Source organism: Canis lupus, chromosome 1 (assembly GCF_011100685.1).
Source record: "Canis lupus familiaris isolate Mischka breed German Shepherd chromosome 1, alternate assembly UU_Cfam_GSD_1.0, whole genome shotgun sequence".
NCBI classification, from domain to species: Eukaryota; Metazoa; Chordata; class Mammalia; order Carnivora; family Canidae; genus Canis; species Canis lupus.
The window spans coordinates 18,424,960-18,447,261 of record NC_049222.1 but is presented as its reverse complement, the minus strand read 5'-3'; the positions used below and the strand labels follow the sequence as shown (position 1 = coordinate 18,447,261).

The window sequence follows — 22,302 nt, the reverse complement described above, 5'->3', positions numbered from 1 at the left end:
GGCAACAGGAAGGCTAGGAAAGCAAAGGGTAAATTGTACTCTCAAGGAGCTCATGCATTTATGAAACAGGTAGGCATGGGGAGCTTGCCTCGTCTCCACTTCCAGGGAACTTACGTTTTTGAAGGCAAAGAAGACGACAATAAAGCAGAGGTATGCAATATAATGTCGGGTAGGACTAGGGACCATGAGGAAAAATAAAAGAGCCAAAGGAGTGGTGAGAGGCAGGACCTGCTGGTTTCGGTCGTGCAATCAGACATGGCCTCTGTGCACAGGTGGCATCTGAGCCAGCAATCCTGGGTGTTCCTTGGTTCGAAGCTGCATCGCTGATCTCTGCATCCGTCATCACATGACTTTGTGTATCAAAGGGGAAAGGGGAACCACTTTCCCCTTTTCAAGGACACCAGTCATGTGGGACTAAGGTCCTACCTTATTGACCTCAACTTAATTACATCCTCAGAGACCCTATTTCCAAATAAGGCCACATTTGCAAGGAGCAGAGGTGAAGATTTCAACATATCTTTTTAGGGGCACGATTCCCAACAAGACCTTTGAGGAACAGTAAGGAGACCCATGGGTCTTGAGCAGAGTGTGTGAGGCGAGTAGCAAGAAACTTGGGCCAACTGATGCAGGACTTTGTAGGTGATGAAAGATTGTTCTATGGGGTGATCTCCCTCTAGCAGAGTGATCCAGGCTTACGCTTCAGAGGTTCACTGTGTCGTGAGGAAAAGAAACCGCAGCTCCTGAGCCAGTGTTAAGACACTGCATGACCAAATGTGTTCATTTTCTCCTATGGGTTCGTTCATTTTCTCCTGTGGGTATTTTTTTTTTTTTAAGTTCATACTGGGCAAAGAGTGTTTTTTTTCCAGAGTTCTCTGCTCCCTGGGTGGTAGAAGGATCCCTAAGAGCCTTTCTGGTTGGCCTCTGCCCGGATCCAGGGATCCCACCGGTCGGTCATATATGGGGTTGGTGTTCTTTTATCAGCTTGGTTGTCCTTCCTTGCAGGTGTGTAAGAACCAGAGGAGTTGACTCTTTCCAGGAAGCTTTCATGCCCTATGCAGAGCCCTGGACAGATGGCAGGCTTCCTGGACCTTCCTTGGCCAATTTTCTAGGTCTCATATCACAGAGGAGCCAGCCCTCTGAGGCCCCACTTCATGCAAGCACGGGTCTGGCCCTTTCTCTGCCTTTTTGTTCGGGGATAGGCATTCTAGGAGCTGGGTACAGGATGCATTCACTTTGTGGAAATTCATGGAATTGCATGCTTAAGATGTATGCCCTTTCCTGTATGAGTGTTAAAATTTTAATGCAACTTTTTAAAAAGTGCCTTCCCTGGGGCACCTGGGTGGCTCAGTCGGTTAAGCATCTGCCTTCTGCTCAGGTCATAATCACAGATTTCTGAGATAGAGCCCCGAGTTGGGCTCTCTGCTCAGCAAAGGGTCTGCTCCTCCCTAACCCCCTTCCCAGCTCATGCTCTCACTAGCTTTCTCTCTCTCAAATAAGTAAAAATCTTAAAAAAAAATTAAAAAAAAAAAGTGTATTCCCTGCATCATCTGGGCTCAATTCTCACTGTGACCCTCAACCCTGACCTAACCGCCCTGGCTTTGAGAACCTCGGACCTCCCTGCCCTCCAATTCTGATGCCCCCTGTGCACCAGTGGCTGGCTGGAGGCGAGGGTACTGGGAGGCCACACAGGGCTCTGGGCCCAACGCATCAGGTGCAGGGCAAAGCAGGTGCACATCTCCCACCCACACACGCGGCAGGTAACTAAACACTACCCGCCAACTGAGGAAAGCCTCTAACAGGTGAAACACAGACCCAGTCACGTAGAAGACAACGTGAAGGAATCAGGGAAGACGCAGGAAGAAAAGCTGGATAAGAGATCATAAAGATGGAACTTTCTGAGCCCAAAATAAAAACTAAAAAAAAAATTTCCCCTTCATCTGCTAAGAGATGAAAAAGCGAAGGATTGGGGGAAAAGTTGAGGAAAACTCCCAAAAACTAGCAAGAAAAAAACAGGGGTCAGGGCACCTGCGTGGCTCAGTGGTTGAGCGTCTGCCTTTGGCTCAGGTCCTGATCTCGAGGTCCTGGGATTGAGTCCTGCATGGGGTTTCCCGCAGGGAGCCTGCTCCCCACCCCACCCCCGCCTCTGTCTCTCTGTGTGTCTCTCATGAATAAATAAATTTTTTTTTAAGGAAAGAAACCAAATCATTTAATTCACCAACGATGACCAAATTGTACAGTAATTGATTGTAATTGTACAGTATTTGCACATCATGACATTGTTTTTTTCCCTAGAAGGGCTGAATGAAATATACTGATTCTAAGTTTAAAGTAGTTCAAGATTTAGAGTTGAGGGATCCCTGGGTGGCGCAGCGGTTTGGTGCCTGCCTTTGGCCCAGGGCGCGATCCTGAAGACCCGGGATCGAATCCCATGTCGGGCTCCCGGTGCATGGAGCCTGCTTCTCCCTCTGCCTATGTCTCTGCCTCTCTCTCTTCTCTCTCTGTGACTATCATAAATAAAAAAATTAAAAAAAAATTAAAAAAAAAAGATTTAGAGTTGAAAACTTTATTCCACTACTTACTAACTGTGCAGCTTTGGGCACCTTTCTTGGGGGTGAGGGGCGGGGGGGGGGGGGTGGAGCAGAGGGAGACTCTCAGACACCAAGCCCAATGTAGACTCGATCTCAAGACTCTGAGATCGTGACCTGAGTCAAAATCAAGAGCCAGATAGTTAACCAACCGAGCTACCCAGGAGCCCCATTTGGGCCTGCTTCTTGACCTTTCTCAGCCATTATGTCAAGGTCAACAGGGCCAACAGAGATCATCCCAGGTTATCATGAGGATTAAAGCACAGGATAGGGCATGGCCTGACACAAAGCACTCCCGCATTAGTGGCAGCTGTTGTAACTTTGAGAACTTCTCAATATGCCTTGAGAGCTAAATGGAAGGAAACACATGGGGTTTTTGTAGCCCTTGGTCGATATTGAACAGGTTTCACCTTGCCCAAAGTTTCCCGTTTCAACGACAGTGATTAATGGGAAATAAATGAGGACCTGCAGTGATAATAAGAGAGGTTTAAGGTTGAGTTTATTTTTTTTTTTAAAGATTTTATTTATTTACTCATTCAGAGAGAGCGAGAGAGAGGCAGAGACACAGGCAGAGGGAGAAGCAGGCTCCATGCAGGAAGCCCGACGTGGGACTCGATCCCGGGTCTCCAGGATCACACCCCAGGCCGCAGGCGGCGCCAAACCACTGCGCCATCAGGGCTGCCCTTAAGGTTGAGTTTAGAAGTAGCAGGGAGCTACTCAGTGATGGTCAACCTAGCTCTGCAAAAGCCTCCTGTGGGGAGCTTCTGAAAAAACATCATGAGCCCGTCCCTGAAAAGTGGATTCAAATTGGCCCGGGAAAAGACCCAGACAGTAGTATTTTAAGGTCCGCAAGTGATTCCAATGTGTTGGAAGGTTGCTTCTGATACAGTTGAACTGCTCTATACACTAAAGAAGAAATTATTAGGAAATGCTAGAGACAAGCAGGTGCGGGGAGGCGGGGGAGCAGGGGAGGCGGCAGTGCTGAGTACAAGGTGAAAGCCTGGGTGGCTGAAAGTGGTGGCAGGACCCTTAGGAAGAGGGAGTTAATACCCAAGTCATTCAATTTGCTGAAGTATTAGCCTCCCATGTGTCTCCAAAACGTCCAGCAGATCGGCTATATGAGTAGCAAAGGTAAAGGGAATTTTGGCGTGAGAATCAATTTTAAAGAGCCACATCAGGAAAGAGCTGTGGGGCAGCCCTGGTGGTGCAGCGGTTTAGTGCCGCCTGCAGCCCAGGGCGTGATCCTGGTTGAGTCCCACATCAGGCTCTCTGGGTGGAGCCTGCTTCTCCCTCTGCCTGTGTCTCGGCCTCTCATTCTCTCTCTGTGTCTCTATGAGTAAATAAATAAAATCTTTAAAAAAAAAAAAAACAAGAAAAAAAAAAAAGGAAAGAGCTGTGAGGGGAAAGTTCCATAGGAGCAGGAACTCGGAACCGGGGTATCTGTGGCTGGACACATGCGGGGCCACAGGACAGGGCCGTGACCAGCAACTACACAGTCAAGGGGGAAACACATTCCCTGCATCATGTCATCACCACCCAGGTGCTCTCATCCCCACCTAATTCCACAGCTCTCCCTCCATATTTACAACTTTTGATTCATTTACACAATTAAAATTTTGGCTAATTGAGTCTCATCTCTTCCTTAAATTCTGATCACATGAACTGGCTAGAGGAATCCAATTAGAGCTCATTCACATTCTTACAAGTTTTTGTTTTTTTTTAAGATTTTATTTATTTGTGAGAGACAGAGAAAGAGGCAGAGACACAGGCAGAGGGAGAAGCAGGCTTCCCACAGGGAGCCCGATGTGGGACTCGATCCTGGGACCCCGGGATCACGCCCTGAGCCAAAGGCAGATGCTCAACCACTGAGCCAACCACGCATCCCCTTACAAGTATTTTTTATTTAAAGATACAGACCAAATATGCTATAAATGCCCCATTTCCATTGGTCATTTCACTTAATTGAAAAATAGGATATAATTTGATGTGTCCAAAAAATCACACAAAAGGTTACAAGATGTGACTAGAACCCACACCTAATTTTTAAAAAATTATTCCTTTCCATTACCACGTGTTTTTAGTAATACCTGCTAAATTCAGTAATATCTAACTTTGCATATTACATCATGAAAAATGAAAAGATTTAAAAACTGCAAAACGCATGAACCAATGTAACACTGAGATGTTCAGCTTTAGAAAAATTAAAGCCAGCAAACAGTTTTCATGTGTGTCCATTTATTGATTGCTGGGAATACAGCCTATTGAGAACACATGACATGCATTTGGGGAGAGAAATGTACCAAATCTGAAATGAAGCCATTCCTGCTAGGAGTTAATATGGTAGCACAGATTAGATCTAGAGTCACAGTGTGGGGAGACTCAAACGGCCACATACAGTTGTCATTAAGATTCCAGCTGCAAATTCTTTTGGAACTTATTTATTCTTAATTACTTAGACACTATCAGGAAAGCGAGAAGATCACTCTGCCTCTTTAACTTAAACTAAAGCAAGGAACAACAACAAAAAGAATTTGCTGTTATTTCAAATTGTTTAACGCAAAATCCTCATTTTTTACAGCTTCCTCCACATCAATTTGTATGTTTTAGAACTATAAGCAGCTCTACAGATTAGAAAAGATTAATAACCAATGCAAAACTGTCTTTGATTCCAGTATCAATGAATTATAGTGTTCTAATATCAGCAGATTTCTACACATTATCAGTTTTTCCTCAAGATCTTTGTTCTAACTCACTCATACAACAAAATCATATAAAGAATTCCAGTTACACTTAACAGGACGGAAAGATTAAGTTACTGGAATGTCTTAAACCATAATTAAAATCTCTTTAATTATATATGAGGCAAAAATTAAATCCCATAATTGGATAAAAGGATGATATGGACTTACAACTGTAGTGTAACATGGCATGTACATATTTCCTCCAAGCTTTGTGATGGATAGTGTTTCTTAAAATGAGAACACCGATGTCATTTGACAGTCACATGATTTTGACTGCTTTTTGTGGGAAAAAAAAGAGATGGATATACATACAGCAGTGGAATAAAAAAGGGAAGATTTTGGCTTTCGTTTTTTGTTTTTTAAGAGGCAGTCTGTTCCTTTCATAAACTATCTTCTTTCCTTAATGCTTCTGGAGGAATCAGTTATGGCTTGCAACGCTGGACAAATCTTGGGTATAAGCATACATCTCGGATGTGATACCTATTCAGAATCCAGGTCAAGAATCGTTCCAAGCCCAAGCCATATCCTCCATGAGGACATGTGCCATATTTTCTCTGTTTAAAAAAAAGAGAAAGAAGAATAGATGTTTAAAATTTTGTCTAAAATATTTAAAATTTTCTACTGTGAAATGAGTTAGTTTATTGTGGTTAAGAATTCAACCCTTAATGTATATGTTTTCAGGGGCACCTGGGTGCCTCAGTAGGCTAAATGTCTGCCTTAGGCTCACATCATGATCCCAGGGTCCTGGGATCCAGCCCCATGTCAGGCTCCCTGCCCAGCAGGGAGTCTGCTTCTCGCTCTGAACCAGCCCCCCTCAACCACTCATTCTCTTTCTCTCTCTTTCTTGCTCTCTCCCTGACTGAAATAAAAAAATAAATCTTTTTTTTAAAAAAAATCTATTATGTGAGGTGTCTGGGTGGCTCAGTTGGTTGAGTGTCTGCCTTCAACTCAGGTCGTAATTGTCAGGTCCTGAGATTGGCCCCTCAGCAGGCTCTCTGCTCAGCCAGGGGCCTGCTTCTCCCTCTACCTGTCCCCCTGCTCGTGCTAGCAAATAAATAAATAAAAATCTTAAAAAAAAATCGATATGCTTTCATGAACCACATATATTGAAATGATTTTATATGAAAAATAAATCAGGGAATAGGTGTCACCCTGGAATGAAGTCTATGTCTCTATCAGAGGAAAATGCAAAATAGCACTAGATATTGGTAGGATCTAATAAATTTTTTTTTTAAAGATTTTACTTATTTATTCATGAGCGACACAGAGAGGGGCAGAGACACACGCAGAGGGAAAAGCAGACTCCCTGTGGGGAGCCTGATGCGGGACTTGATCCCAGGACCCCAGGATCAGGACCTGAGCCAAAGGCAGATGCTCAATTCCTGAGCCACCCAGGCATCCCTTAACAGCAAATTTTTAAAAACTCAGTAGCATTGAGCAACGCCAGCAGTTAAGTACTTTTCAAATGAAGTTAACATGTTATTAAGATAAAGAGAAAACTAGCAATAGTCACATGCCACATTATAACCATGAAACTGAATATACAGCTCATTCAAACTCCAAAGTCCCGCACTGAACTCTCTTTTAAAAATTCTAATTTATACAGATTATAATGAAAAAATTTTAAAGAGTGTTAAAAAAAAAACAAAACAGTTTTTACCTGATCTGTGTACCAGTAATAGGGAGTGGGGTCAATTCCTTCCCTTTTATAACCTGCCAGTATTTCCTCACTATCCCAGATACGCATTGAGCCTCCCACAATCTCACCAACATTGGGCATCAACACGTCAACCTTTAAAAACAAGTAAATAAAATGCAGTTACTACCAGGCTACCAGGCATGGCACAGCTCTAGTTTCAAGGAAAATCACAATTAAACTCTTAGCTAAAGGAGCACTATGGTTGGTTATATAATATTCAAATCTTCAAATCTTGTTATTTAACAGAGTATTAAATACTCTGTTAATACTTCTGACTGGTCAGAAGACAAAAGCCACTTCTTTAAATACTGCTGTTCTAGATGTATAATGAAATGGTTGCTGTGAGCTTTATCTTACTCCACTGGCAGCCCCCACCCCCTTTGAAAGCAAAATTACTGATACTATTTGAATCACAAACTGACAGATTCTGTAAGGCGGGAATCCTCGGGACAGCGTTGCATATAGAAGGACTTGATCTCTACAGGAAATCGACAGAGCAAGATGGGCTCATTAATGGAGTCCGTCATCAGTCTCTCAGGAGCTTCTGGGATGTCCTGAGGTTAAACAAGACTTCATTAACATTTACAACTGGAAGGCAACAAGACAGAAGCAGCTCTCACCCCTAGCAGCCCCTCATCTTATTAATGTAACAAAGCAGAGAATACACACCCATCCACAACCCATACATATGGGTGGAAGTAACAATTTCTTCCAAAAACAGTAAAGATATTTTTAAAACTCACAAGCAGTTATTAATTAAACCAAGGGCAAAAAGATCTACTTCCTTCTACAGTAGATCTCAGGGGCCTGCTGCTGAAGGAATGAAACCTCCCCCCCCAAAAAAACCACTCAAGCCATTATCACCAGGGCTAGATACTGCGTAGCTATTTTTTTTTCAGTGGCCAGTTTTATCTAGCTCTGAAGCAAGCATGGTCCACTTGGTCCCATAAGGCATAAGATAATCAGTGAATGCTCCAGAACATCATTGATCTATGCACAGAATATGTTATTAATAACACCAATCTTTAAACTCTCCTGTTATCTGTACTTCTTTCTTGTTAGAGTAAATCATTATGGCTTCAATGATAGTAAGACAGATTCATAAGACAAATAACCAGTGTGCAATTTGTTAAGTGTAACCACCCCTGGAATACTTAGCTAAGAAATGTTAGATGATGATGAACCAAGTTATTCTGCTTCTATCTCAAAACATCCTTCAGTAAACCACACATACCTTCAACTGAAAACTGAAAACTGTTGTCCCAGTACAAACCGATTGAGAGAAGTTGACAAGACTCATTGATTTGTTTAATCGAGGAACCAAAATAGAGCTTAGCAATCACATGGCACAGCTGTCATCAAGCCCCAGTCCCCAGAGGACTGTGCTCTCTCAAGCAAAGGAAGGAAATGGGAGATGAACGGGATAGTTCTGGTCTCTTAGCTTTTATCTGCTTCACCTACTAGAGCAAGATCTAACTGGCAGAAAAAGTCTTACTACACATTCCAAAAAGTCAGAAGACCACTTATCTACTCTGGTATTCACACGTGCATGCAATGACATCAACACACAGTGTATGTGGACCTGCATCCAGGGCTTCCTGAACGGTGTACCCTGCTAAGAATTTATTTAGCTTTGGGTCCTCACAACTTTGCAAAGCCGACGTTACCTCCAAGGTGGAGATAAGAAAGCAGAAGGAGGGGTCACTGGCCTTCCATTATTCGGCAGTAAGGACACAGGTGGGAGCTAAGCTGCCCAGGGGGGCTTCTTACTCTGAAGATTGTGCTCCTTCTGCTCCATCACACTACTTTGCCAAATTTTAGGTAATGACAATTCTTAAATTTTTAATACAAAATTGTGTTATTTTACACCACCAAATGAATTTATGAGATGGTCAGAATAATTTATATAGGCCTAATATACTGTTTGTTCTCTCTGTAAATTCCTTCTAGAAATAAAAACTACAGTTAGCAGTAGTTGCTCCTATTTTACCTATAAAATGGATTTGCAAATACTATGTAAGAAATGGTTAAATGCACAGAGAAGAGGGCTTGAAAGTGCTAACAACCCACACTTCCAGATATATCCGCTCAGTGTATCTGGGACACGAGACCACCTTCCCCAGCAAGGTCTTCTCTCTAGGTTTTGCATTTTAACCAATAGCTATTTTATTCTTTGACTCTTCTCCATGTGAAGGAGTTTTAATACACTCCTTTGGGGGGAAGCATCCTTTTTGAAAGAACCAGATATTTTCTCCAGACCAATAAAATGAATATATACACATCAACATTCTGCATAGAATTTTCAAATGTACAGCTTTCTGAAGCATCCTGCCAGCCCAGAGAATTGCCACTAGAGTAAGTCAAGAGCATGGATTGATCGTGGAAGAAGAAAGAGGTAAAAGACGAGCTGTGAAGGCTAACACAGAGCTAATATTTACCGAACACTACAGAAACGTACTGTTCTGAGGCTGACTACGTCTATTGACTCAGTGAATCCTCAGACAACCCCAAGGAGGAGGTTCTGATGTTACCATTTATTTGACAATAAGCAGCTTCCTCCTGCATTACCAGTTCATTAACCAAAGTAGCAACCCACTTAATAAGCGCAATGCTACCCTGGAAACAACAAGCAATGCATACCTCTCCAAATTCATAGAAGGTTCCATCTTCTTTCTTTATATTGTGTTCTTTCAGCCACACAATAGCATCTGAATAGTTCATCCGCTTAAAAGGTCGTTTGGGAGGCTTGAAGTTCTACAATAGAAAGAAAAAAATGTATATAAAGAAACCGTAACACTAAAATTTCCATTTTAAGGAAAACTATTCGTCATTACTATAAAATGCTTTTCAAAAAAATAATAATAAATAAAATAAATAAAATGTTATTTCAGTCTAGAACACAAACAGGACATTCCTAAAAATGGAAAGTATACATGACCTCTTCCTATGTAAATTAAAATATAAAATTATTGGCAATGACTGGTGTCAAATTTTACTCTTAAAAATGAGTAAAGGTGGTCAAAAGGTACAAACTTCCAGTTATAAAATAAGCCAGTTGTAAGGAATATAATGTGCAGCAAGGTGACTACAGCTAACAATACTCTAAGAATTTGAAAGCTGCTAAGATAGTAGATCTTAGGAGGGTGCATTTAAGAAAGAACAAATATATCAATGTCGGGTAATGGAGTTTTTTTTTTTTTTTTTTTTAAGTATATGTGCTGCTGAAGCAAGTACGGATTTTTTTTTTTAAAGATTTTATTTATTTATTCATAAGAGACACAGAGAGAGGCAGAGACACAGGCAGAGGGAGAAGCAGGCTCCCTGCAGGAGCCCGATGTGGGACTCGATCCCAAGACCCCAGGATCATGCCCTAAGCCAAAGGCAGATGGTCAACCGCTGAGCCACCCAGGTGTCCCTAGTAATGATGTTAACTAGACTTATTATGATAATCATTTCATAATATATACAATCATCAAATCATTATGCTGTATACCTGAAACATGCTACTATATATCCATTTTATTTAAAAAATCAAAATGTGTATGTACACACATACATATATATATGCACGTATATATATTAGTTCCTTATTTCAAAACTTGTCAAGCTACTAAATCTACAAAAATTGAGGGTGAAGACATCATTTCCTTCCAAAAAAAAAAAAATCATGATTTTGCATTTCCATAAAACAGTACACCTACCGGGTTGAGGTCACGCACTATGCTTCCTGCAGGTGATTTCAAGACTCTATCCACCACGTCACAAACCAAGTCCTCCAATCGGTTCAGAAGCTCCTCAAAGGTCAGGAAAGGGCACTCTGCTTCCACATGAGTGTATCTGAAGAACAGGACACTAGCTGGGAGGCACTCTACTTTTCCACCAAGTTTCTCTCAAGCAAGGATTTTAACATTGCAAAACTGCCCAGAAATGTAAAATTGCAGCGCCGCCAACCAACTCCCAAGTCGGCAAATTAGTTTTACAGCCCCTAGCTTTCCCTCTTGAATAGTCATTTCTTGTTTATTCCTTAACACATGAAGGATCAAGGCAAGTGAAATAAGAGACCATTGCTCCCTAGGAGGCAAGACTTCATACACGGCCTTCATTAATTTGTTCAACTGCCCTCCCTCTACATGCCTTATTAGTATACCAAGTTTTTTTTTTTTAAATGTAGTCATCATCTGTCTACATAAAGATTGCTTCTCTAAGCATATTTTCTTAAAAATTATTTTTTTAATAAAAATAAGAAGACAATTCCATACTCAGCCAGGTGCCTTCGTGTTCTAGATTGTTCTGCCCTGTATGACTGTGCGATACAAAACACATCTCCCAGAGCTGGAATGCAGGTCTCCAGGTACAGCTGCGAGGACTGAGTCAAAAATGCCTCTTCCCCAAAATAGTCAAGCTTGAAGAGTGTAGCACCTCCTTCTACTTGTGTTTGCACTAACGTTGGAGGAGTAACCTGTTCAAATGCAGAGGAGGAGTAAACAAAGGCCAATTGTGAGGGCCACTATTCCAGTTTAAAAATGCCAGAAGGTATCAACCGTTTGCAAATGATGATGGATATACACTTACTTCATAGTACCCCCTATCAAAGAAGTGATCTCTAAAGCACCGGGTGACCACAGAACGTGCTTTCAGGATCTTGGACATGTTTTCTCCCCGGATCATCATGTGTCGGTTGTTGAGCTGGACATCCACGTCGGACTCCTCGTTAATCAAGTTATCAGCTCCTCCAGCAGGGGCAAGCCCAATCAGTTCCCAGAAGTCACAGCTCAGCTCATGGCCCCCGGGGGCCTACATTTTACAAGGCGGGAGAAGGCAGCGGGGAGAAAGGAGGAGACAAAAAAACTAACATTACTGGAGATTCTAATTTATGTCAAACTTGTTGGTAAGTTATTTTTAGACTTGACCATTATTAGCCTACCCTTTGAAACACTAAGCCCCAAAAATCCGATTTGGTATTTAATCTTCCTTTCAGAGTAAATGCACACAAATTTTTAAACAAAAGAAAAGCACAGACTAGAAAATAAATGATAATCTCACAAATTGGAGTAACTACTAACCACGGTTATCATTCCATGTATCTTCCTAGTCTTTGCCTGATAATTTAAAATGACATTTTATTGACACTGAAAATCCTTAAATGCAAAGGTTTTACTGAAAGTTGTTTCTCTTTGGAACAGATATATGAGAGAAATTCAAATTCTCCCAGTAATTCCATTAAAGCAATTCATTTTAGAGGCTACACAGCACAGAATATACAATTATCTTGGTGCCAAACCCTGGATAGCAAGTAACACATTGTGACAACTAAATTTTGCAAATCACATTACTTCCGTGAACTTGAATCAGATATTCATACTTAATGTAGGTTCCTTTCCATGAATTCTGGGAGACTCTCCAATGTTGGTATTTCTAGTCTATTAGGAAGACTCTAAGGGCTCCCTCTGGTGGTTAATATGTCACATTTGTTTTTCTTTCCCAGCCAACAAATATAACCACAGTAATTATTTGAACAGTAATTACCAACAAGTAACTGTTGGCTAGAAAAGAAACAGCTCTCTGAATATCAGAATTATATTTACCTTTTTCTAAAAGAGACTTTCAAATTCTATTCAGAAAATTTCAGATTTAGATTACACTTCTCTCCTGAAATTTTTTGGATAGATTGTTTTACTTCAATTTACTGGCTGAAAAATGATTCATGCATTCACAGCAAAGCGGCTATACTATGGCCCATGAAGATTACTTGAGGAATTCCATAAGGTTGGAAATCTCTGAATTTGTATCATATGAGTTGTACAGTGTACATTTTTTCCACTGGAAAAGGCATACTAAACTTAGCAATTATATCACATCTGTGTATTAATTTGCCAAATACCAGAAGTTTAAATAAAAACACTGGAGAACAAAGAAACATTTACCCAGTAAGAAATTCAACCTACTAAAAAAAAAAAAAAAAAGAAAAAAAGAAATTCAACCTACTTACCTGCTTGCCCTTTGGGGTCAGATTTAGAGTCCCGTACACTGCAACACTGCTCTCAGTGGCCAAGACAACTCCATTGTAACACTGACACTATAAAAAGATTAAAGTTCAGATTTACTTACATTGACATTAAAAATGTATGTTCTGCTGTACAGAAAGCTAAGTGGATTACTTACATGCAAGTTCCCTGGTATAAAACTAGTAAAACAAGATAGCCATCAATTTTTTAGTATTAATAAAGAATAGCTACTTTTGGGATCCCTGGGTGGCGCAGCAGTTTGGCGCCTGCCTTTGGCCCAGGGCGCGATCCTGGAGACCCGGGATCGAATCCCACGTCGGGCTCCCAGTGCATGGAGCCTGCTTCTCCCTCTGCCTGTGTCTCTGCCTCTCTCTCTCTCTCTCTCTCTCTGTGACTATCATGAATAAATAAATAAAAATTAAAAAAAAAAAAAAAAAGAATAGCTACTTTTGTGGAAGAAGGATTCATCAACAGAAAAATATGTATGTAAACAGATATTTTACGTAAATACATATGCAAAAATTACAGTAGCCCACATCTCTTAAAAATATCTGAGCAGCTCATTTTATTTTAAAATTTAGACAGTTGGGCAGCCCGGGTGGCTCAGCGGTTTAGCACTGCCTTCAACCCAGGGCCTGATCCTGGAGACCCGGATCAAGTCCCACGTAGGGCTCCCCGCATGGAGCCTACTTTTCCCTCTGTCTCTCTGTGTCTCTCATGAATAAATGAATAAAAATCTTTAAAAAAATAAAAATAAAATAAAATTCAGACGGTTAGGGTAGCCCGTGGCTCAGCGGTTTAGCGCCATCTTCAGCCCAGGGGCCTGATCCTGGAGACCTGGGATAGAGTCCCACGTCGGGCTCCCTGCATGGAGCCTGCCTCTCCCTCTGCCTGTCTCTGCTTCTCTCTCTCCATGTCTCTCATGAATAAATAAATAAAATATTTAAAAAATAAAATAAAATTCAGACGGTTAAAAAAAAATCAGACGGTTAAAATAATAAACCATCCACCTAGACTATGATCCTCAACACTTGCTAAAATCATTAGGATTAAAGTCATGAGTAACTTTATAATGGAGGGACCACTTATCGGCACTTTAACCGACTATCAAAAAATCATAAGAAAAAGAAAAGAGAACATTATGTGGCCTTGATGTGAGGCAATGAGAAGTACATAGCTTTGCCCAGGAAGTAGTTGTGCCAAAAAAATCAAACCAAACTAAATTAAAAAACAAACAAACAAACAAAAAAACCCCAAACCTGAATTTGATAAGCTTATAAGAAATACAGAGGATAGAGGAATGTGTTAGATGACCCCTCAGCATGCAACCACGGAAGTAGCTATTCTTTTTTTTTAAAGATTTTATTCATCCATTCATGAGAGACACACACACACACAGAGAGAGAGAGAGAGAGAGAGAGAGAGAGGCAGAGACACAGGCAGAGGGAGAAGCAGGCTCCACGCAGGGAGCCCGATGCGAGACTTGATCCTGGGTCCTCAGGATCATGCCCCGGGCTGAAGGCAGGCGCCAAACCGCTGAGCCACCCTGGGATCCCCACGAAGTAGCTATTCTTTATTTGATACCCTGGAATGGAGGAGTCCCAATGGACAACCAACTAGGTTTTTTCATACAAATTGCTATGGGGGGGTGGGCGGGAGGGAGTGGAAAAAAGACGTAGCAGCTCAATGCCATAATGCAGATCTGGTTTGGGTTCTCATTCAAACCAAACAACTGTAAAAAGACATGATGAATAAAGTGGGAGAATCTGACTGGATACTTGGAGGAGCTGTCTTCATCTGCGGAGAGTGTGATTCACATGGGCATGGTTATATTAAAGCTATTTTTTCTTGGAGATGCATATGTAAGTATATTTATACGAGATGATATGATGTCTAGAGGGTCAAAGCGGTGAGCAGTCAAACAGAATTGGCCAGTACATCAGCTGTTACTTGTTAGGGACTTGATGTTTTTATCCCTTCAAAATCCTTCTGTTGAAATCCTATGCCCCACTGTGCCCATATGAGGAAGTGGGCCCCTGGAGAGGTGATTAGGATGAGATGAGGTGGTGGGATTAGTGCCTTTAATAAGAGGTACGAGGGGTTGCTCCCCCTCTCTGCCCTCTGCCATGAGAATATGCTCTAGGAAGCTGGCAGTGTGCAGCCTGGAAGAGGACCCTCACCAGAACATGACCATGCGGACACTCTGCGCTCGACTTCTGGCCTGGAGAACCATGAAAGATAAACGTTCTGTTGTTTACAAGCCACCCAGTCTATGGTACTTTATTATAGCAGCTAAAACTAAGACCTCACCGAAGCTGGGTGATGAGCACACAAGGTTTCTTTATATTGAATAATTTGGGGATTAGGGATGACCATCTAAAATCCATGCATAACTTGAGTCTCCCACAACTTAATAGCCTAGTTAACATATATTTCATACATTATGTGTATTATACTATATTCTTAAAGTAAGCTAGAGAAAAGCAAATGTTATTAAGAAAGCCACAACAAAGACAGAATTCACTTACAGTACTGTAAAAACAATCCCCACACAAGCAGACCCATGTAGCTCAAGCCCATGTTGCTCAAGGGTCAACTTGCACCGTTCTATTTTTTACGTGTTGGAAATTTTCTATAGTAACAGTTTAAAGTATATATACAGATCCTAAAGTTCCCAAAACTAACAATAAAGGAACTTGGGGGGGGGGGGGGAGGGAGGAACTTTCAGCTACAGGTAAGAAAAAATATTTACCAAATCATCTGACAAGACACACTGAAGATAGCCTGTACCATCCCGCAACACCAGAAACATTAAATTCTTTCCTAAAAATGAGAAAGAAAAATTTAGCCTGACTGTTCTCAAGGCACTTACAGTACTTTCTCATAATTTAATCTTGTAACAGGTAACTCCACAGTTAGATGTTAAGAGTTCAAACCTCCCTGAGTGACCCCTTCCTCTCGAGTGACCATCAGAAACATTACTACTCAGTATCTGTAGATACTTCCAAATCCTGTGTGAGCTTCATGGTCCATATGATAATGGGGAAGCAAAACCATTATTAACATGAGACGAGGGATTACATCTCATCCACCACTGAATCCTCTGCAATGCCTAGCATAGTACTGTGAGCTCAGTGGGAGATGCATAAATATTGCTGCACAGAATCACTTTTTATTTATGCCCCATCTCTTTTTATGAAGGATGTGATAACTACATACAATAAAATACAGGTAATAAAAATAGTAAGAGAAAGCAAAAATTCAGGACTGAGAGAAACAGAATACAAACACACTAATTATAAAAGCCAACACCACTGCCATAAATAAATCAGATTTGACTCTGCACTTCCTGTAATACATCCCCTGCTTTTCATTAAATAATTAAATTCAACTAGACAAATATTTACTGGATACTCCTGATTTCTGTGATTGCTTACAGTTAAATATTTTAATAATTCTTTAAACCTATAATAGTCATATAAGAACAAATTTAGGATATAATCCACTATCTTCTTTTAAAAACTAGCATCGCAAACGAAAATATTCCCCACCCAAGTAAATGTTTTTATGTCCTTCATCTAGCCCAGGGATGTTTAAAATTAGAGAGAGAAAAGAAAAGCTATACCATTTACCTTGCCTACGCAGCCTGTGGACCCAGCCAAACACCTTTACTCTTTGGCCTCTGTACTCTTCTAGTGCATGAATCTTCACCTGTGAAATTGAAATCATTGAAATGAAAACAAGTGACCAATCACGTAATTTATCACATACCAACTTCTCCACTAATACTAGATGGATGGTAGTTAAGTGTTAAAAATTTACAAATGATGCAAAACTGCAGTCTTCTACAAAGGTGTACCATATTGGAGGGGTTAAAAAAAACCAAACAAGTCTTCTTTCTCTTACTGCAAAACTGATGATACTGAGAACCATCTGGAATTTCAGATACTGCTATATAAAATCAATGAATAAACAAATTCATAATAGCAAAAACACGATTCTGCTCAGAGCCCTTCGACCCTCACAGTCCCTCCCGACACCATATGGTAGAAGCTAACCAAGGCTAGCTATTGGATTGGAGGAGTAAGGACACGGGAGAGGAGTACAGGACGGGGAGGGTGAAGGCAGCTAAGACAACTTCATCACTAAGGACACAGGAAAAAGATGACAATATATCAGCAGTAAGAACTATTTGAAATCTAAGCATGGGGCACCTGGGTGGCTCAGTAGGTTAGGTGTCTGCCTTTGGCTCAGATCATGATCCTAGGGTCCTGGGATCGAGACCTACAGTGGGTTCCCTGCTCAGCGAGGAGTCTGTTTCTACCTCTCCTTCTGCCCCTCCTCCCCAGCTCGTGCTCTCTTTTTCTCTCAAATAAATAAAATCTTAAAAACAAACAAACAAACAAACAACTAAGCATGTCCACTCGCAGCCCAGCATCTGTTCTAGAAAAAATACAGTGGAATCCAATTCACAAAGCCACAAAACATTTTATCTTTTTTTTAAAAAAATCATGAAAATCATGGATTTTGACCTCTTCATTTTACGGTGAGGAAATGGACAGATAGAGAGGGAGGACACTTAACTTTTAGGCAGGACAGGAATCACTCAACACCTCATTATTAAACTCTTTAATAAAATAAACCCCTGAAAGGACTAGCCTCATGGGATGCCTGGGTGGCTCAGCAGTTGAGCACCTGCCTTCAGCCCAGGGCCTGGTCCTGGAGTCCCGGGATCGAGTCCCACATCAGGCTCCCTGCATGGAGCCTGCTTCTCCCTCTGCCTATTTCTTTGCCACTCTCTCTGGTCTTTCATGAGTAAATAAATAAAATCTTAAAAAAAAAAAAAAAGAACCAGCCTCATAACTCTAAAATGTTATTTGTCTCTATCCCTTCTAAAAGAAAAAGCAGGGAGAACAGTGCGAAGGTGCAAGCCACACGGCACGGCCCTCAAATACAGAACTGACAGTCCAACGGGGCACATCTGCAATATTTGGGGCAGTATGTAGTATCACACTCACACATTTTGGCTCTGGGAGACTTGGATCATTTTTAATGGTAATCTTCTTTGCTTCTTCCAGGTTCTTTTCTCTTCGCAAATTATCTTCTGCCTAATTTTAACAATAAAGCAACGTGTTAACGTGGTTTCTAGTATTCTATCTTAAAAAACATTCCACAATGGCAAAGTCATTGCTCACCTCTTTCTTTTCCCGGGATTCACTCTTCATTTGTTCCCTATGCCACATTTTTTTTATGTTCTTCATCTGTGATTTAGAAATAACATCCCACCTCTAGAGAAAAAAACAGGTGTTTAATTTTTTTCAAGAAACTATGTTCTGATGAAAATTTATTTACAAAATATAATTCTGTAGAGTTTTTGACTCATCCTACCTCATTTTCTTTCTGGGAATCTATGTAAATGGTGGGAAACGGTTCTTTTCCCACTGTCATCAAAGCCTTGGGTAGGAAGGGAGAAAGAGAAAATTTAACATTGTACAGTATTTGAAATCAAAAGAACATCCCAATTATGAGGGAACTTTAACCACCTAGAACGTATCAAGAGGCAAGAAGAAAAACATACTGACCCCAACAGCCAAAAGTGGATGTTGAAAAAATGACTGTTTGGACATACTAAGAATATTTTGCTTAAAGTAAAAGCCCTCAGGTCTTTTCACAAACAATTCTAGCAAGTGCAGCTACACAATACAGTTGATCCCTGAACACGGGTTTAAACTGCGTGGGTCCACTTACACACAGATTTTTTCCCCCCATGGATATATTACAGTGCTATAAAGGTATTTTCTCTTTCTTATAATTTTTAACATTCACTGTTTTCTAATTAACTTTTTTGTAAAAATATAGCATAGAATACATACAACATTCAGAATATGTGTTGACTGCTTATGTTACTGGTATGTTATTAGGAAGTCAGAAGCCATACACAGATTTTTGACTCTGCAGGGGTCAGTGCCTCTAATCCTGTGTTGTTCAAGGGCCAACTGTATACAGTTTCCCAAGACAAGCACTAGAAGCAATAGATGTTAAGTGACTGTGGGAACAGTAGAAGCCAATTACAGATCTCATCTAAATGGTTAATCTTCACTATGAAATCAGGGAAGTTGTTTCTGAAACTCTTTCAGAAACAAAAATAATGGTTAAGAACATAAAAGGCTAAGCATCATTTAATTTGAAAAATTCCTGTATCTAGAATACCTCTCTTCATAAATCAGAGAACATGGCAGGTACTGCTGTGCCACATATACCATACAGTTTGCATTACTTGATTAAGTCAGCCAAGAACCCTAACAGTTGTAGGATCTGAAGCTTACGGAAACTAAAGGTCTAGTTTCTGGACCTGGAAAATACTTTTCACTTGTTTTAACACTAATGCCAATTCAATGATCACTGCAGAGGAGGGAACCTGGATCTTTTAAACACATCTAAGAGAGTTCTTCTTTTTAATAATTAGGCTTTGGACAGATGTTTATAAATCATTAGGAATTTGCTCCTGACACACTCTATTGATCTCTCCTTTTTTATCACTGAAATTTAAAGTTTCAAGCCAAACTGTAATTCCCTAAGTCAGAATGGCACACATTTACTAATAGTGACATTCTGCAAACATTCACCTACCAGTGTTGTCAGTTCTCAACTGGAAATGAGAGGGAGAGGAAAAAGGTAAGACCCAGCTTCCCCTAGTCCCACTAAGTTCATGACCAGATTTCTTCTAAACGGACTCCTAAGGGGCCTCTTAGTGAATTTAGCACTGGAATCCAGATGTGATCCTGAGCCTTGACCTGAGTCTTGAGACTCAATGACCTAATTGGGATCAGTGCAGTAAGAATGGACCCATTTTTCAGAGCAGACACTTGTAACTTGTGAGCCCGGAGCTTAAACATAGAATGCTAATTTACTAATATACTATTGTTTCTCAGGATCTAAAATTCTCAAGTGAGTTTAGCCTGTCGTCTCTTAGCATAGTAAGAAAGGAAATATGACACCTTTTAAAAGTGCTCGAATTTAAGTTTAGACTTGTTCATCCAATACTCTTAAAGCTACATAGCTGTATACGTTCCTCATTTTTGCTTTCCTGAAAATACTCTTCAAAATCTAGTCCTTGAAATAAAGTTACTGACAAGCCAAATAATAATAGACACGAGTCACTAATACATGTAGTCATTTTCCTAATGAGAAGAGACACTACCTTTAGGCCTGTTTTAAAAGGCTTCTCCTTGGTTCCATCACCTGTAGCATCATTTCCCTCTCGATCCGAGACATACAGCTCTGCTGTTTTACAAAAGGAGAATAAGTTACTCGTTTGGACAGTAATTATTAGTCACTTCACACTGCAACTACTTCATTCACTGTTTATCTTTTATTTTTCTTTTTAAGATTTTATTTATTTACTCATGAGAGACACAGAGAGAGAGAGAGGCAGAGACACAGGCAGAGGGAGAAGCAGGCCCCATGTAGGGAGCCTGACGTGGGACTCAATCCCGGGTCGCCAGGACCATGCCCTGGGCCAAAGGCAGGTGCTAAACCACTGAGCCACCCAGGGATCCCCAACTCTTTATCTTTGTGAATAGAACACACATCTGATTAGTAAAAATGACCACAGTACAAAAGAAATCATAATTACTTTCCCACACCTCTATTTTAGTGACATCTATCGAGCGACATGTATCACATAAAAATACTGTAGTTACAAACTCAGCTTTTCAAGATAACCTTGATGATTTTAATTTGTGATACTGTTTGTATATCTGCTTGATAAAGGCTCTGAAGTTGGCCAGACCAGACTGCAATGTTGGATGTCCTTGTACCTTAAAAGCCAGGTTGACCCTAGGGAATTCACTTAACCTGTCGTTACTGTACAAAATGAGTGGGGGAGGGAAAAAAAATATACCCGTCTTGAAGGGTGGTACTGAGGTCGAGATAAAATAACACATACAAACTAGATATCCCAGTGAGAGTGCGCTGATGCCAAATAAACATCAGGTCTTTCTGATCTCTACTTTTTTTTTCCTAAAAAAAAGATCTTATTTATTTATTCATGAGAGACAGAGAGAGAGAGAGAGAGAGGCAGAGACACAGGCAGAGGGAGAAGCAGGCTCCACGCAGGAGCCCGACGTGGGACTCGATCCCAGGACCCGGGGTCACGCCCTGGGCCGACCGCAGGCGCTCAACCGCTGAGCCACCTGCAAACATTCTGCAAACATTCACCAACCATTGAAGGTAGGTGAAGGGGTTCCCTTCATTTCCTTTAAAGATCAGAAGGAAGGGCAGCCCGGCTGGCTCAGCGGTTGAGCACCTGCCTTGGGCCCAGGGCGTGACCCCGGAGACCCAGGATGGAGTCCCGCGTCGGGCTCCCTGCATGGAGCCTACTTCTCCCTCTGCCTGTGTCTCTGCCTCTCTGTGCATCTCATGAGTAAATAAATAAGATCTTTAAAAAATAAAAATAAAAAAAATAAGCTCTGGGCCTGGCAAACCGCAGAAGGCCTCGCGCCTAGTGTGAACAGTGACATCAATCTGGGGCCCCTCTCCCTTTGCAGCCGCAGCAGGCGGCCTCCCCGGAAGCCTCCGTGGACACGAGCATGTGTGGGAGCGGGTCCTCCGCGGACGGCCGCTCGGAAGAGGTGACGTGTCTGGGGGACACTCTGACGTCACGGCGCGGCCGGCGCGGCCGGCAGCCCAGGCCGGGGACCGGGCGGCGCACAGCGAGGGGCCCCTCCCCTCCATTCCCCTCTCCCTCCCCCCTCCCCCGCCAATGTTTCCCCATAACCAGCGGGGGACCCCCCCCCGGGGGCCAGGCGGCCGGCCGCAGCTCGGCTCCCGCCCCGCGTCGCGCCCCCACAGCCCGGGGTCCCCGAGCCTCGCTCACCGAGTACCATCCCCGCGGTAGGCCCGGTCGCCTCCAAGGACATCGTCCGCCACACTCTGCCGCCTTGTCACCGCAACGTGCACCGGCGGCTTCCTCGACTAGGACGTTGCATCAGAACGTCATGCATCGGTCGCCCCAGTGAGTCACCCGAGCGCCGCCGCGCCATTGGTCACAAGAGGACGCGACAGGCGGGCAGGCGTCGCCGCTGCCGCCATCTTTGCGCCGGGCAGAGGCAACTTCCGGGTCTGGCGCCCCGCCCCCCACGCCCCCCGGGCTGCCTGGCCGCCTACGCCGGGAGGGGCTGCGCGCTGCTCCGCGCTCCCTGCTGAAAGCTTCGGTTCCGCCCCAGCTGTCGGTGCCCTGGCGCCTTTTTGGAAACCAGATGAAAAATTTC

General features: G+C 42.1%; 1 protein-coding gene across 2 annotated transcripts; it reads right to left on the bottom strand.

Moving 5' to 3' along the window:
• Positions 1-4,800: 4,800 nt before the first annotated feature.
• On the bottom strand, positions 4,801-22,067 carry NARS1 (asparaginyl-tRNA synthetase 1). 2 transcript variants are annotated; one of them, XM_038525925.1, is made up of 15 exons: positions 21,909-22,067; positions 20,232-20,314; positions 18,419-18,484; positions 18,226-18,318; positions 18,049-18,138; positions 16,663-16,741; positions 15,783-15,853; positions 13,015-13,101; positions 11,598-11,819; positions 11,285-11,484; positions 10,727-10,862; positions 9,666-9,779; positions 7,448-7,579; positions 6,987-7,118; positions 4,801-5,880 (listed from the first exon to the last, which is right to left on the bottom strand). In XM_038525925.1, the coding sequence occupies exons 1-15, from the start codon at positions 21,949-21,951 to the stop codon at positions 5,749-5,751; spliced, it is 1,680 nt and encodes a 559-aa protein (XP_038381853.1). In that variant the 5' UTR covers positions 21,952-22,067; the 3' UTR covers positions 4,801-5,748. The 2 variants fall into 2 exon arrangements, with proteins under 2 accessions (XP_038381853.1, XP_038381854.1); XM_038525926.1 differs by having other exon boundaries at positions 20,232-20,311; positions 21,909-22,065.
• Between the last annotated feature and the right edge of the window lie 235 nt (positions 22,068-22,302).

Coding starts and splice junctions, on each gene's coding strand:
- NARS1 (XM_038525925.1), bottom strand. CDS start 21,951: ATGTCCTTGGAGGCGACCGGGCCTACCGCGGGGATGGTACTCG. Junction 11,485..11,597: donor TTGATAGGGGGTACTATGAA/GTAAGTGTATAT, acceptor GCATTTGAACAG/GTTACTCCTCCAACGTTAGT. Junction 10,863..11,284: donor ACACGAAGGCACCTGGCTGA/GTATGGAATTGT, acceptor CCTGTTCTTCAG/ATACACTCATGTGGAAGCAG.